The sequence below is a fragment of the Hyla sarda genome, chromosome 6 (genome assembly GCF_029499605.1).
Source record: "Hyla sarda isolate aHylSar1 chromosome 6, aHylSar1.hap1, whole genome shotgun sequence".
Taxonomy (NCBI): Eukaryota; Metazoa; Chordata; class Amphibia; order Anura; family Hylidae; genus Hyla; species Hyla sarda.
In genome coordinates this window covers 133,600,067-133,615,500 of record NC_079194.1, presented here as the reverse complement: position 1 = coordinate 133,615,500, position 15,434 = coordinate 133,600,067, and the positions used below count along the sequence as shown (strand labels likewise).

The window sequence follows — 15,434 nt, the reverse complement described above, 5'->3', positions numbered from 1 at the left end:
CTCACTGGGCCGCAGGGGGAGGGGGACACTGGGGAAGCCTGGGAGACACTGGAGGATGCTGTGTGTGCACACAGCAAAGCGCACACAGACTTCTCTTCCCCCTGCGGCGCCGTGAGTCACAGGTGTGCAGGCCGGGGCGGGAAATAAAAAAAAATATATTTTGACGGCAAAATCCTGCGGCACCCCGGGCAGTGCCAAACAGCACACCAGTGTGCTGGGGCACCCCAGTTGGGAATCACTGACATAGACAGTGATTTACAGCTCCCAGCAGCTCTTTCTTAATTTTATATGTAAGGACTTGCTTTATCTACACTGCTAAAAAAAAATAAATGGAACACTTAAACAACACAATGTAACTCCAAGTCAATCACACTTCTGTGAAATCACACTGTCCTCTCAGGAAGCAACACTGATTGACAATCAATTTCACAAGCTGTTGTGCAAATGGAACATACAACAGGTGGAAATCATAGGCAATTGGCAAGACATCCCCAATAAAGGAGTGGTTCTTCAGGTGTTGACCACAGACCACTTCTCAGTTCCTATGCATCCTGGCCGATGTTTTGGTCACTTTTGAATGCTGGCGGTGCTTTCACTCTAGCGGTAGCATGAGACGGAGTATACAACCCACTCAAGGGGATCAGGTAGTGCAGCTCATCCAGGATGGCACATCAATTCAAGCTGTGGCAAGAAGGTTTGCTGTGTCCGTCAGCATAGTGTCCAGAGCATGGAGGCACTACCTGGAGACAGGCCAGTACATCAGTAGATGTGGAGGAGGCTGTAGGAGGGTAACAACCCAGCAGCAGGACCGCTACCTCCGCCTTTGTGCAAGGAGGAGAACTGCCAGAGCCCTGAAAAATGACCTCCAGCAGGCCACAAATGTGCATGTGTCCACTCAAAGGTCAGAAACAGACTCCATCAGGGTGGTATGAGGGCCCGGCGTCCACAGGTGGGGGTTGTGCTTACAGCCCGACACTGTGCAGGACATTTGGCATTTGCCAGAGAACACCAAGATTGGCAAATTTGTCACTGGCGCCCTGTGCTCTTCACAGATGAAAGCAGGTTCACACTGAGAACATGTGACAGACGTGACAGAGTCTGCAGATGCCGTGGAGAACGTTCTACTCTCTGCAACATCCTCCAGCATGACCAGTTTGGCGGTGGGTTAGTATTGGTGTACGGCCCTCCATGTGCTTGCCAGAGGTAGCCTGACTGCCATTAGGTACCGAGATGAGATCCTCAGACCCCTTGTTAGACCATATGCTGGTGCGGTTGGCTCTGGGTTCCTCCTAATGCAAGACAATACTAGACCTCATGTGGATGGAGTGTGTCAGCAGTTCCTGCAAGAGGAAGGCATTGATGCTATGGACTGGCCGGCCCGTTCCCCAGACCTGAATCCGATTGAGCACATTTGGGACATCATGTCTCCCTCCATCCACCAACGCCATGTTGCACCAAAGACTGTTGGCGGATGCTTAAGTGCAGTTCTGGGAGGACATCCCTCATGAGACCATCTGCCACCTCATCAGGAGCATGCCCAGGCAGTGTAGGGAGGTCATACAGGCACGTGGAGGCCACACACACTACTGAGCCTCATTTTGACTTGTTTTAAGGACATTACATCAAAGTTGGATCAGCCTGTAGTGTGGTTTTCCACTTTGATTTTGAGTGTGACTCCATATCCAGACCTCCATGGGTTGATAAATTTGATTTCCATTGATCATTTTTGTGTGATTTTGTTTTTAGCACATTCAACTATGTAAAGACGAAAGTATTTCATACGATTAGTTCATTCAGATCTAGGATGTGTTATCTTAGTGCTCCCTTCATTTTTTTGAGCAGTGTATATTAATTATCTACTTATTTTTCTTTAATCCTCACTTTTTCCTATTTTTGGATGACATTTTGGGGCTTCAGAACCAATTACCAGGTTTCCATAGAGTTATGGTCTCAATATACAATGGTTTCAACATACAATGGTTGCCCTGGAACCAATTAATATTGTAACTTGAGTGACCACTGTATTATAGAGCTAATGTAGAATCTAATGAATGTAACATAAGGTTTATAATGTTATAATGTTTCAGGCAGAGCCATCATTGCTCATCCACAACATGGACATTGAGTGTAAGGTAACATCGCGCTTTGCTCACACTACGATTGTTGCTGAGATTGAGAACCAGTTAAATTCATCACATGAAGCCGTGTTTGATGTGGAACTTCCCAAAACAGCGTTCATAACCAATTTCAGCATGTGAGTTTATGACACGAGTCATGTGACTGTATAATGATAATATGTAATGGGACATAAAGGTGTGCGGGTCAGAATTTAGTGTTTCGACTGATGCGGTAAATTACCGCCACAGACAGATATTACATTGTAGTGAACACAATGAAACAGAACACAGATTACAGTCTCGTGCATTTTCCCTTGGTTAAAAAAAATATAAGAACCAGAATAATGTGATAATAAAACACAGTTTCCCGTTTTCCTAGAACTGTTCCTTTAGGAATAGGCAAAAAACTGCATTACACCACAAACCTTTTGTATTTTCAAGTTTCTTGCGGTGGTTTATTGTTCATGCACTGGTGTTGCTATATAAGAGTGCATCATTCATAGTAACTTTACAAGGCTACAAAGTGTGAGGTTCTATTCAGTAATACAAAAAATATCTTTATTTGTCATTAAGGACCATTGATGGAATCACGACTGTTGGTGTAGTGAAAAAGAAGGCCGAAGCAGACGAGCAGTATGAAAGAGCAATATCCAAGGGCCAAAACGCTGGACTGGTTCAGTAAGTTTCTATAAAATCTTAAAAGTGTACCTGTCACTTTAAGAAAAAAAACTTTTGACATGTTGTAGAGACATGTCAAAATTTTTGATCGTTAGAACGAGGGTGGCTGACTGAGACAATCCCTTATGTTTGTCTTGCTTTGCGTGCTCTTCTTTCAGCTAGTTCTAGTGCTGGTCGTGGTCTACATCAGTGTTTTTCAAGCAGTGTGTCTTCAGCTGTTGCAAAACTACAACTCTCAGCATGCCTGGACAGCCTTTGGCTGTCCAGGCATGCTAGGAGTTGTAGTTTTGCAACAGCTGGAGGCACGCTGTATAGAAAACACTGCTTTACAACATGTCAAAAATGTTTAAGGTGGCAGTGCCCATTTAATCAATAGCCCCAAAAATGTAGGACGTTAGTGGCCCATAATGCCATATTCTGAGCAATTAAATGTTGCCTATTTTTTCCTGTTATCAGCCATTTTTTTTCATCTCCCATGTCTAACTTGTGAGGGTCTGATTGTAAAGGGATCCGCTGTACTGTGCACACGGAATAATTTCCACTCCACATGTTTCCTGATTCCAGTGTCCGCAAAAATATTTAATACGTTCAATGTTTTTGCGTAGTCCACACAGAAATGTACTATCTCATAGGCTTTGCCGCCTATGAGACGGCGCATTTTAGAATAATCCTAACCCCCGTGCCTCTCTATCAGAGGAATGTCCACATGAAGATTTTCCGTGCAGACATCTCCCCCGTGTGAACAGAGCCTAAGGCTAAGTGTTCACTTGTTTTTTTTTCTGGCAGCTTTTGGAAAAGTGCATTCAAAAAGAATAGGACATATAAAGGAAGGACTTAAACTACTCCACCCTTATGGATCCATTTCTGACTTTGTAGATAAAGAAAAAAGAGAAAAGGCCCAAAGAGGCGCCTACTGCATTACCCTAGGAAGCGAATAGCACCCCACAAACGGGGGACGGGTGGGGGGTCTAGTGGATGGACGGTCACCTGGAGCGTATATTAAATACGCATGTAACCTCAATCTGAGGTAATGATGGAGGATTCCGTGCAGGCCCGCAGGTCTCAGGATAAGTCCAGAGAGAAACCCTGTAGGTGAACTGGATAGCAGGAAAAAAATGACCATTAACCAGGCGCTAAGAATTCTTCTATTCACTTCCATGACTTGGCTGTGAGATCTCTTTGGACTTCTGAGCCCCTGGTTAAAGGTCATTTTTTTCCTGCTATCCAGTCCACTTCTGACTTTGCAGTGGCAGTTTTCCAAAAACTGCCAGAAAAAAAGTGGAAACTTAGCCTTAGGCGTCTGTATATCTCCCTGTGTAAAAAACCCACAATGATGTCGGCCTATAAAGAAGCACTCAAAGACAGGTAAATGCCATCTGCTGTTCTCTGTTCTCATTCATTTCAGGCTGTGGCAAATTTGACTATAATGTTCTTCAGTGGGATGATTGACAGGAAGTTCAGTAACTTCCCTGTACCCTATGATCATTACTCTATGATATCAATGTTATGTATCTCCAGTGCCAAGAACCTCAAGAGACATTTACAAGTATATGTATGTGGTGTCCCGGTACCGTATTTCATACGTTACCTTGTGGTGAGGTCCCCAAAGACAGAGTCCCTAGGAACAGTGGGGGTCCTCTACCTTAGCTAGCCCCTCGTCACCCCATAGTTAGTTAATATTTATGTGAATACCTACCTTGTTTGCGTCACAGGACCTGCATGTGTCATGTGACTTAGTTCAGAACTCCATGGTTTGATGAAGGACCTTTGGTGGTTCTCATGACATGTGATCACCCGCAATGCAATGTAACGGTGAGTGACAGCTGATTGGACCAATCCAAACCGGCCAGCCCCTGCCCATATAAGGGAGCTGCGCCATCTTGATCGCTCTCTTTTCTCTTGGGTTGCTGACTCTGGATGAGGTAGGACCTCCGCAGCTTACAAGACAAATTACTAGGCCTAAGCCTTGCGGCCTAAGCCTGCGCTAGAGACAGATAGTTCTTACAATTCCCTGTTATCTCAGCAAGATCTCTGGACCTAATCAAACCTCTAAATCCGGCGGATCTATGCAAATACAATCCTCTAAAGCCAAAGCGAACTTTCCGTTCCTAAGCATCTGTCAATCACTGCTGTGCTGTTTCAATAGACTCTGTTATCTGGACTGTTACCGTTATTGAAAATACAGAAAATCTTCAGTAAAGATTCCGCATGTTTTAAGTTCAGCACTGCTGTGGACAATCTATTTATTTCACACTCACCTATCGCTCTTGGGAAGGTTGGCGATAGGCCCTGCATCACCACAGAGTTTTAACCCTCACCCTGGCGTCACGAGTGACAAGGGTTAACAGCGCCCTTTCAGTATCTAGAACAGAAACAACCCAACTAATTACACCCCACAAGGCTTTCCACCCAGTTCCTCACCACATGTACGACTGATATTAGCAATTTTATAATTTTATAAAGCCACCTTAAAGGGATTACCCATATGTGATGCTTAGAATTTATTTCTGTCTAGATCTATTGGACGGAAAATGGAGAATTTTAAAATCTCGGTCAATGTTAGAGCACGGGCTACAGCGATATTTAAACTGACATACGAGGAATTGCTGAAAAGACACCAAGGGATATACCAACTGCAACTGAAAGTGGAACCCAAACAGCTGGTAGAAAATTTTCAGGTGAGAACATAACGTAATCCCCCCAAAGGATCAGCACACTCCTCTGCTTAAATACTCTGTGCAGCTAGACGCCCTGCTCCTTCTACTGTGCAACTGTTAGGCCGGGTTCACACCACGGAATTTCCGAGCGGAATTCCGTTTTGAGATTCCCCTCGGAAATTCTGGTCCCATTTGGCCAGAAAATATGCTCAAAAAATTCTGTCAGAACATGGAACTTGTTCAATATTCTGGCAGATTTCCGCTCTGCAGATATTGCCATCTATGGGGACGGCAATGTCCGAATCTCTGGTCGGATTTTGTCTGGCTGGATATTCTGAAGTGTGAACCTTAAGGCTCATGCCCACTGAGGAAATTTAATAAGAAAATTCCTTGCTGAATTTTCTTGCAGAATTAGAACCTCCTGGAACAGACACTTACCGTATATACTCGAGTATAAGCCGACCCGAGTATAAGCCGAGACCCCTAATTTCAACCCAAAATCCCAGGAAAAGTTATTGACTCGAGTATAAGCCTAGGGTGGGAAATACATCATCCCCCCCTGTCATCATCCAGACCCGTCATTAACATCCTCATCATCATCCCCTTTTCATCATCCCACACATCCCCCCCTTCATCATCCCCTTATCATCCCACACATCCCCCCTTCATCATCCCCTTATCATCCCACACATCCCCCCTTCATCATCCTCTTGTCATCATCCCACACATCCCCCCCTTCATCATCCCCTTATCATCCCACACATCCCCCCTTCATCATCCTCTTGTCATCATCCCACCCCCCCCCCCCTTCATCATCCTCTTGTCATCATCCCACACCCCCCCCCCCTTCATCATCCTCTTCTCATCATTCGCCCTCAGTGGTCTTCAACCTGCGGACCTCCAGAGGTTTCAAAACTACAACTCCCAGCAAGCCCGGGCAGCCATCGGCTGTCCGGGCTTGCTGGGAGTTGTAGTTTTGAAACCTCTGGAGGTCCGCAGGTTGAAGACCACTGCGGCCTTCGACATCATCCAGCCCCCTCTCACCCCCTTTAGTTCTGAGTACTCACCTCCGCTCGGCGCTGGTCCGGTGCTGCAGGGCTGTCCGGAGAGGAGGTGGTCCGGTGGGATAGTGGTTCCGGGCTGCTATCTTCACCGGGGGCGCCTCTTCTAAGCGCTTCCGGCCCGGAATAGAGGCGTTGCCTTGACAATGACGCAGAAGTACGTTGGCAATGAACGCACCTCTGCGTCGTTGTCAAGGCAACGTGACTATTCTGAGGCCGGGCCTGAAGCGCTTAGAAGAGGCCTCCCCGGTGAAGATAGCAGCCCGGAACCACTATCCCACCGGACCACCTCCTCTCCGGACAGTCCTGCAGCACCGGACCAGCGCCGAGCGGAGGTGAGTACTGTATAGAACTAAAGGGGGGTGAGAGGGGGCTGGAAGATGTCGAAGGCCGCAGTGGTCTTCAACCTGCGGACCTCCGGAGGTTTCAAAACTACAACTCCCAGCAAGCCCGGACAGCCGATGGCTGCTCGGGCTTGCTGGGAGTTGTAGTTTTGAAACCTCTGGAGGTCCGCAGGTTGAAGACCACTGCCGGTGGGGGAGTTCACTCGAGTATAAGCCGAGGGGGGTGTTTTCAGCACGAAAAATCGTGCTGAAAAACTCGGCTTATACTCGAGTATATACGGTAATTCGAGCTGAATTGTACAGAGGAAATAAGTGTCAAAAATTAAATTCCCATTCCCTAATGAGCATAGCCCAGTGGATTCTGTGGAAAGAATGAATATGTTCATTCATTTGGTTGAAGCTGAGGTCAATGGGATTCTGCTGCAAGAGGATTCCGCTATAGTGTGCTTGGACCATTAGGGTATGTTCACACGATATTAAAATGTGCGGAAATTCCACCCGGAAAATACAGGAACAAAAGTTCCGTTGGGTTCTAAGACCGCTCGGAAATACAATATGTCCTTTCATAGACTGCAATGCATTCCAGAGCGAAATCTTCTGCGGATGCTGGAATCAGGATTTCCACCATGTGCACAGTGCAGCGGAATTCCATTGAAATCAATGGCGCTCTGCCGCAGCGGAATGTCCGTGCAGAATATTATGGTGGAATTATGCATGGACAATCCGCCGTGTGAACATACCCTTAGGATGTGACCTCCTGCAAGATTAGCACATTCTTCTCCAAAATAAAGTATACTGCTCTTTCTTTATAGATAACAGTAGACATAGTAGAACCTCAAGGAATCAGCTTTGTCAATGCATTTGGAGGTTTCTTGACCAATGAGCTAATGGATACAGTTCAGATCGATCACAACCAGAACAAGGTACGGGGACAAGGTTTATTGTCTGGTTTGGCTGGTGACAGGAGGTTACTTTGCTGTTAAAAGTTTTGATCTTTCAGGCTCACATTGTGTTTAAGCCGACACTGGAGCAGCAGCGTAAATGTCCAGGATGCACAGAGACTCTTCTGGACGGCGACTTTGTCATCAAGTACGATGTCAACAGAGAGATGTCTGCCGGAAATATACAGGTGACTGGTGAATTTGGATGGTAAATATTAGTGTGGCTTGCACTTCCCAAAATGAGCAATGAGTGGAAAGACCTAACTCTACTGGAAGAAGCTTCAGTGGTCAATAACCAGAACATTACATAGCAGTACTGAGCAGTGTAAGCTGTGAATATAGCACAGCTTTCAGCAGCATTTTTGTGTTTCTCTCTTTTCCTCTGTCTGGCTCTGTAGTTAAAACAAAATGACACACAAATTGTATTGGAACTACTTCCAAACAGTGTGTCTTCATCTGTTGCAAAACTACAACTTCAATCATGCCCAGACAGCCTTTGGCTGTCTGGGCATAATGGGAGTTGTAGTTTTGCAACAGCTGTTGGCACACTGTTTGGAAAATGATTGATTACAAACACACATCACGTGGAAGATGGAGGTTGCGATCACCAAAAAAGTCAGTATCCAGAATGACCTATCAATTGCAAATGTATATATAACCTATAAAAAACTAGAAGGACCATATATTTTAAATGTCATAATATCTGTATAAGATAACATAAACAGGATATATATATTGTCGGGTATGACTCTAATAAATGCTGTAACATAAGAAACTAAATAAATAATAACCTAATGGATAATAACCATGTGTATAAAAATATATGAGAGGATGAAAAAAATTAATATTTTACTGTATTCAATAGTGCCGCAAAATAAACATGTAGGAGTGGAAAGTGGCTTGAATGTAGTCATTGGCTTACTATGTTTGGGCCGTTAAAATGTCTTAAAGAAGTAATTTTTTTTTTCTTGCCCATATCATGCACATTAACTATGACTAGCCCTACTGCACCATTTGTTTTATTCCAACACAGCTGCATCCATGTGTTTTATTAACTAAGTCATGTGATCACCAGTCTGACCCATCGAAAATCACAGTGCTTTATGTGTCAGAGAAGGTGGTCAGTCCTGGATCAGATGGCTCCCTGTGAACTACAGGATGAAATCATCACCTACTAGATTAATCCCCCCCTTCCAACTTTATCTGTATACTGCTGCTGCTTCTGCTCTTTCTATGGTTTATATGCCTTTTCTCTAGTTTTTGACATGTTACTCCTCTCCACTCACAGTAATAACCTTTTCTTCCACAGATTGTCAATGGGCATTTTGTGCACTACTTTGCTCCCAGCATACTTGACAGGGTCCCCAAAAACGTGGTGTTTGTTATTGACTGCAGTTTGTCCATGAGAGGCCGCAAGATAAAGCAGGTACTGTTAGGTTATTGTGATAGGTAACATGTACATTAAATAATACGTACATTAAATTACTTACTCTGTACTGATCCTGTGTAACAATCTGTATTTCACTCCAGTGCTGCACTCACTATTCAGCTGTTGGAGTCACTAGGGGGGAGGGGGAATTTACTATTTCTCATGCTTCACATTTTGTCCTCTCATGCGCCAAAGTTTGTTGCATGCCAGGTATATGTTATTTACTATTAATATACATTGTTTGGGCAACACTTTTTTTTCGACATCATGTTTGGGGGTTTAGTTTCTGAAAAGGGAACATGGCTATAAGGGTGTATGTTTTCCCAATTAATTTGCTAATGAAAAAGGCTAATTTCAAGCTACATTAAAAACAGAGGTGTAAACTTTGACTGTGCATTTTGTATCTGGACATGGATTTACTTACTAATGTGCACCACGACAGTAAATACCACACTCAGCAAAAATCTGTAAACCCCCCACACTGTATACATACATTTACTTTACATGAGCTGTACTGATTTTGAGTTACATCATATAATATATTCCAGAGCTGCACTCACTGTTCTGCTGGTGGCATCACTGTGAAGGTACATTACTTTACTTCTCCTCTACGGATTCTGAGTTACATCATGGTTTATTAAAATTATGGATGAGGAAAGGCCCTTTATTTAGACAATTTTTAAATTAAAGCGTACCTGCCATATTCCACAAATACACAATGTACAGGTAATTTTTATGTCTCTATCACCCATATTTCACTAACAAATAGCATATTACAGTTTCTCAATGTATTTTCCATGTTGTCAAAGACAGGAGGCATGTCCTCTCTTAGGGATGAGCGAATGGAATCTGCCGAATCCAAATTCGTTACGAATTTCAGGAAAAATTTGATTAGTAACGAATGAGAATATCGCAGCACGAATCGCTTCCTTAATCTCCATTTAGTGCGGTCCAGGCTCCAGGGAATCTAAAATGTGAGGACATGGGGCAAGGAATCCTGAGAAGGCGGGAACCAGGGTCGGTGGGATGAACCTGAATCTCATGCAGCATGCAGCCTTTCAGTAGCCAGCCACCCCTGTGATGTCACAGCCCTATATAATCGGCAGCCATCTTGCGGCCAGTCACATCAGCATTCTGTTGCAGAGAGAGAGGGACAGACAGCAGTGTGTGTTGCACAGAAAAGTATTTTTATAGCAGAGATTCACCTCCCAGTCACATCAGGGTTCTATTGCAGAGAGGGACAGAGAGCAGTGTGTTGCACAGAAAAGCTTTTTTACAACAACGATTCACCTCAAAACCAAATCCAGCCTAGGAGGGATTAGGGAAGGGAGTGAGATTGAGAGAGAAAATGCAATTTTGGGTGTGGTACACAGTGACTGTGTGCTGCAGCACTGATGTGTACAACAACTGAAAAGCTAATAGTAGCCAGCCAGTTAGGGTGAGCAGAGCACTAAAAGCACATTGCCCTCTATTAAGTGTAACCTGTGCATACAACTAAGTAATGTACCATTTTGTTCCTATTAAAGTCTTAAGGGCCTAGATACTGTGAAAGGCAAGGCAAAAGTACACACCTGCTGGTGTTGTAGACAAGTACTGTTTTAAGAGTACTGGAGCACATTGTCCTCCCCTCATAAGTGCATACCACATATGTACATCTAAGCGATGTACCATTTTGTTCCTGTTAAAGTCTTAAGGGCCGCATGCGCCCCTCACATATAATGCCCCCATCATACGCTCCTTACATATAATGCCCCCATCATGCGCCCCTCGCATATCATGCTCCCATCATGCGCCCCTTACATATAATGCCCCCATTATGCCCCCAGATAGATATGACCCCCATCAGATAGGGCTCCCCAGTAGGTACACAGGCTCCCATATAGATATGACCCTCATCTGGTAGGGCTCCCCAGTAGGTACATAAGCCCCCATATAGCTATGACCCCCATCTGGTAGGGCTCCCCAGTAGGTACACAGGCCCCCAGATAGATATGACCCCATCAGGTAGGGCTCCCAAGTAGGTATAGAGGCCCCAGATAGATATGATCACCATCACTGATGGGGGTAATATCTATCTGGGGGCCTGTCTAACTACTGGGGAGCCCTACCCAGATAGATATTACCCCCAGTAGGTAGGGCTCCTATTTAAACAATTATGCCCCCTAAGAAGATAGGTTAGCCACTGGGGATAAGTAGGTCCTCCCTTATTAAGCAAGTAATTAGGCAAGTTAAGTTAAGTTTCACAGCTACAGTACTTAATTCTCCCTGCTGCAGCCTAAAACGACCCTTCTTTGCAGGGATGCGCGCGTTAGGTGACGTCATCCCATGCGCCGTGCAGGATGTCAGCGTCCCGGCATCCTGCGCTGTGGATCCAATGACTTCACCAATCGTGTGCATCCCTCCAGGAAGGCTCGTTATAGGCTGCAGCAGGGAGATATAGGTACAGTAGCAGTGTGTGCCGACGTGTGTGAAGTCTTCCGGCATTTAGCACTGCTTGCCTAAAGCAGGGCTAAATGCCTGAAGAAATCACCTGCCCAGAGCCCGGGCCGCATAATTTTGTTCCGTGGTCCGTAAATGGCTTGCAGGCCTGGAGGTTGAGACCCCTGGCCTAGATACTGTGAAAGGCCAGCCAAAAGTACACACCTGCTGGTGTTATAGACGAATACTGTTTTATGCGTACTGGAGCGCATTGTCCTCCCCTCATAAGTGTATACCACATAGGTACATCTAAGTGGTGTACCATTTTGTTCCTGTTAAAGTCTTAACAGGGCCTAGATACTGTGAAAGGCCAGCCAAAAGTACACACCTGCTGGTGTTGTAGACAAATACTGTTTTAAGCGTAGTGGAGCGTATTGTACTCCCCTCATATACGCACAAAGTATGTCAGGCAGAGAAGTGCTAGGACGGGCACAGAAGAGTGACAGAGGTCTAAATTCATCAGGCAGAGGTTGCAGCAGACTAGGGGCTAGTCACAGCGAGAGGCCTAAGCTCCCGGTATCAGCTAGCAGTCGTGTCTCGACCAGCAACCCATCTGCCGTCATCGATTGGTTAACACGGTCATCCACTTAATCACAACTCGGACACAACGCTCAGTTGGCAGGGCCTGGGTGCAGTCCCTGTCCTCCCATTGCCTCTGTCCTATGCTGCTCCCTCCCCTACAGAAGTATCTTATGTTGTGGGTTCAGCTCCACTATTTAGGGAGGATGATCTACTAGAGTACAGTCAGCAGCTACTGCCCAGCCAAGAAGTGGAGGAGACATCCGCTGCTTCCTCCCCTAGGCGGGCAAGTAGTGTTGAGGAGAGGGGTGTGGGAGGTGGTGTTAAGAGTGTTCAGGCTGCTGAAGCAGACACTGTTGAGGAATCTGAGGAGGACATCAGTGACGTGCAGACACAACTTGATGATGATGAAGCCAATCGCACTTGGGAGCAGAGTGCAGAAGGGGCTTCATCATCATCAGGAGGAGAGGGTTGCAGGTTGCCCGTGAGACAGCAGCTGAGCCAACAAGGTGCTAGCATGGTTGGCAGTCAGCATGGTGGCAGAAGTGGAAAGTCTGGATCCAAATATGCCTGGGGTAGATCACCTGTTTCGCGGCAGCCTACCTTCCTGGGAGGTAGTGGAACAGGGGTTCCTGGAGTTGGCGGCAGTAGCAGTCAATCAGTGCAGACAGTTGGTGGGAAAATCAGCTACTCGGAGGTTTGGCAGTTTTTCATCAAGCATCCGGAGGAGGTTCACGTAGCAACATGCAAGATATGTCGGCAGAAGGTGAAGCGTGGCCAGGTTCCCAATGTTGGCACCATGGCCCTGCGTCAACATATGCAGCGTCACCATAAAGTGGCCTGGGAGAACCGTGGCTCTTATGTGGTGGTCCAGCCTGCTGCATCACCCAGTGGCACACTGTTCCCTGTTTCAGCCAGCCAAGGCTCCACCACCTCAGCCGAAGGGAAATGTGTGTCATACCCATCTTCTGTCGCGCCAGATGCTCCTGCTCCTCCTACTTCAAGTCAGTCATTCCGCCAGCAATCCATCGGCAAAGCCATGTCCAAGAGACAACAGTATGCGCCCACTCATTCAACAGCGCAGAAACTGAATGTGCTCCGGTCCAAGTTGCTGGTGCTGCAGTCCCTCCCTTTTCAAGTGACGGACTCTGCACCTTTCAGAGAACTGATGGCTTGTGCCGAGCCCAGGTGGAGAGTCCCAAGCCGTAATTTATTTGCGAAGAAGGCAGTACCAGCCCTGCACAATTTGGTGGAAGAGAAGGTGGGCCAGTCCTTGAGCCTGTCGGTGTGTACCAAAGTGCAAGGCAGCACCGATGAGTGGAGCTGTAACTACGGTCAGGGACAATACATGTCCTTTACGGCACACTGGGTAAATGTGGTTCTTGCACAGCCACAACAGCAACTTGGACAGGTCACGACGCTTCCGCCTCCACACTCTCAGGCCGTTGGTCCTGTGACAGTGTGTGACTCCGCCTCCTCATCCTCCACCGTTTACTCAGCCTTCACTGCACATACAAGTCCCAGTGCCCCTCCAGCATACCATGTGTGCAGGGCACGGCGGTGTCACGCTGTTCTTCACATGGTTTGCCTTGGCGAACTGAGTCATACAGAGGAGGAGCTGCTAAAAGTAATTCATCAAGAAATTGAATCATGGCTTACTCCACGAAAACTGGAAATGGGAACCATGTGACCGACAACGGGAAGAACATCTTGTCTGTGCTGCGACAAGGAAGCCTGAGCCATGCACCCTACATGGCACACGTGTTCAATCTGGTTGTCAAGTGGTTCCTGAAGTGTTCCCCCAGTCTGCAAGACATCCTAACAATGGGAAGGAAACTTTGCATGTACTTCAGCAACTCGTACACCGCGAAGCACATCCTCCTAGAGCTTCAGCGTCAGAACGGTATCCCCCAACATATTCTGATTTGCGATGTTTCCACGTTAGAATTCCACCCTCCATATATTGGACAGTGATTCCACTGCTTCATTTACTACAACATGTGTTGGAAACGATGGCTGGTAAGGGCATTGGAGATGTGGCATCTACATCACACGGCGACATGAGCCCTGTGGGAGCTGAACTGGAGGAGGAGGGGGAGGGGCACAGTGGAGCACAGCTTAGGTTTTGCGAGACATTTTTTCTAGTCATCTGATAGGAGAGGAGGAGTAGGAAGAGCTAGAGGTTTATGAGGAAGGCAAGACAGAGGACCCAGACACACCGTGGCAGTATGCAGTGGAGATGGAGGCAGGGAGTCCCTCCGAGTCACTTGCACACATGGCACGATGCATGCTCGCTTGCGTAGTGACTGACAAATTGTCACCATTTGGCAGTGGGATGACTTCTGGCTCTCCACCTTATTGGACCCTCGCTACTGGCACAAAATAGGGGCCATTTTTTACACCCACTGAGAGGGAGGACAAAGTGACCTACTACAGAGACATCCTAGGTAGTCAGTTGGCCGATGCCTATCTGCGCCATCGTCCATTCTCTCATAGGTCTGACTTGGGGGACCCTCAGCACTCATCTTCCACTGCCATGGCTGCTGGGGAGGGGTGGGGTGGCAGGAGCAGTACCAGCTCCATCAGCAGCAGCCTGAGTCTACAGTCGCTGATGAGTAGCTTTCTTCACCCGCATAGTGAAGCAACTCATCAGCAGCAGGTAGACCTGGAGCAGGACCTGAACCAGCAGGTGGTGGCATAGCTTGACATGACCATGTCAACACACCTTGAAGATCCGCTGGACTTCTGGGCAGCCAAACTTGATTTGTGGCCGCAACTAGCAGAGTTTGCCCTGGAAAAGCTGTCCTGCCCGACCAAGAGTGTGGCGTCAGAGCGGGTGTTTAGTGAAGCGGGGGCCACAGTAACCCCAAGGAGAACTTGTCTGTCCATGAAAAATGGGGAGAGACTGACCTTTTGAGAAGATGAATCAGGCATGGATCAGCCAGGATTTTCACCCACCATGGTGCCACACCAACACTTCACAAATATGGATAGTGCCAAACAGATTTAAGGCACTGCTCCCCAGTTACAGATATTCTTCGGCATCAGACCACAATTAAGCATTGAGGATATGCATTAGCTAAAACTTAACCTTTCTTAGGATAAAATATATGTACCCAAATTTTTTTTTAAATCAAACAAAAGTAAAGGTGTGCAAAAAACACCATGTGCCACCTACACCACCAAGTGCTGATGTGATGCAAAAACCTC

At 46.5% G+C, this 15,434-nt stretch overlaps 1 protein-coding gene across 6 annotated transcripts in view; it reads left to right on the top strand.

Moving 5' to 3' along the window:
* Positions 1–15,434, top strand: part of LOC130276127 (inter-alpha-trypsin inhibitor heavy chain H3-like) — a 74,592-nt gene that overhangs the window by 18,985 nt on the left and 40,173 nt on the right. For 5 of the 6 annotated variants that reach the window (XM_056525049.1, XM_056525048.1, XM_056525047.1 and 2 more), the window contains exons 2-7: positions 2,088–2,254; positions 2,691–2,795; positions 5,311–5,473; positions 7,670–7,780; positions 7,858–7,986; positions 9,108–9,224. In XM_056525049.1, coding sequence (XP_056381024.1) covers positions 2,115–2,254; positions 2,691–2,795; positions 5,311–5,473; positions 7,670–7,780; positions 7,858–7,986; positions 9,108–9,224 — 765 coding nt within the window. In that variant the 5' untranslated portion in view covers positions 2,088–2,114. The remainder of the gene's footprint in view (positions 1–2,087; positions 2,255–2,690; positions 2,796–5,310; positions 5,474–7,669; positions 7,781–7,857; positions 7,987–9,107; positions 9,225–15,434) is intronic. The other variant, XM_056525050.1, reaches the window with a different exon arrangement.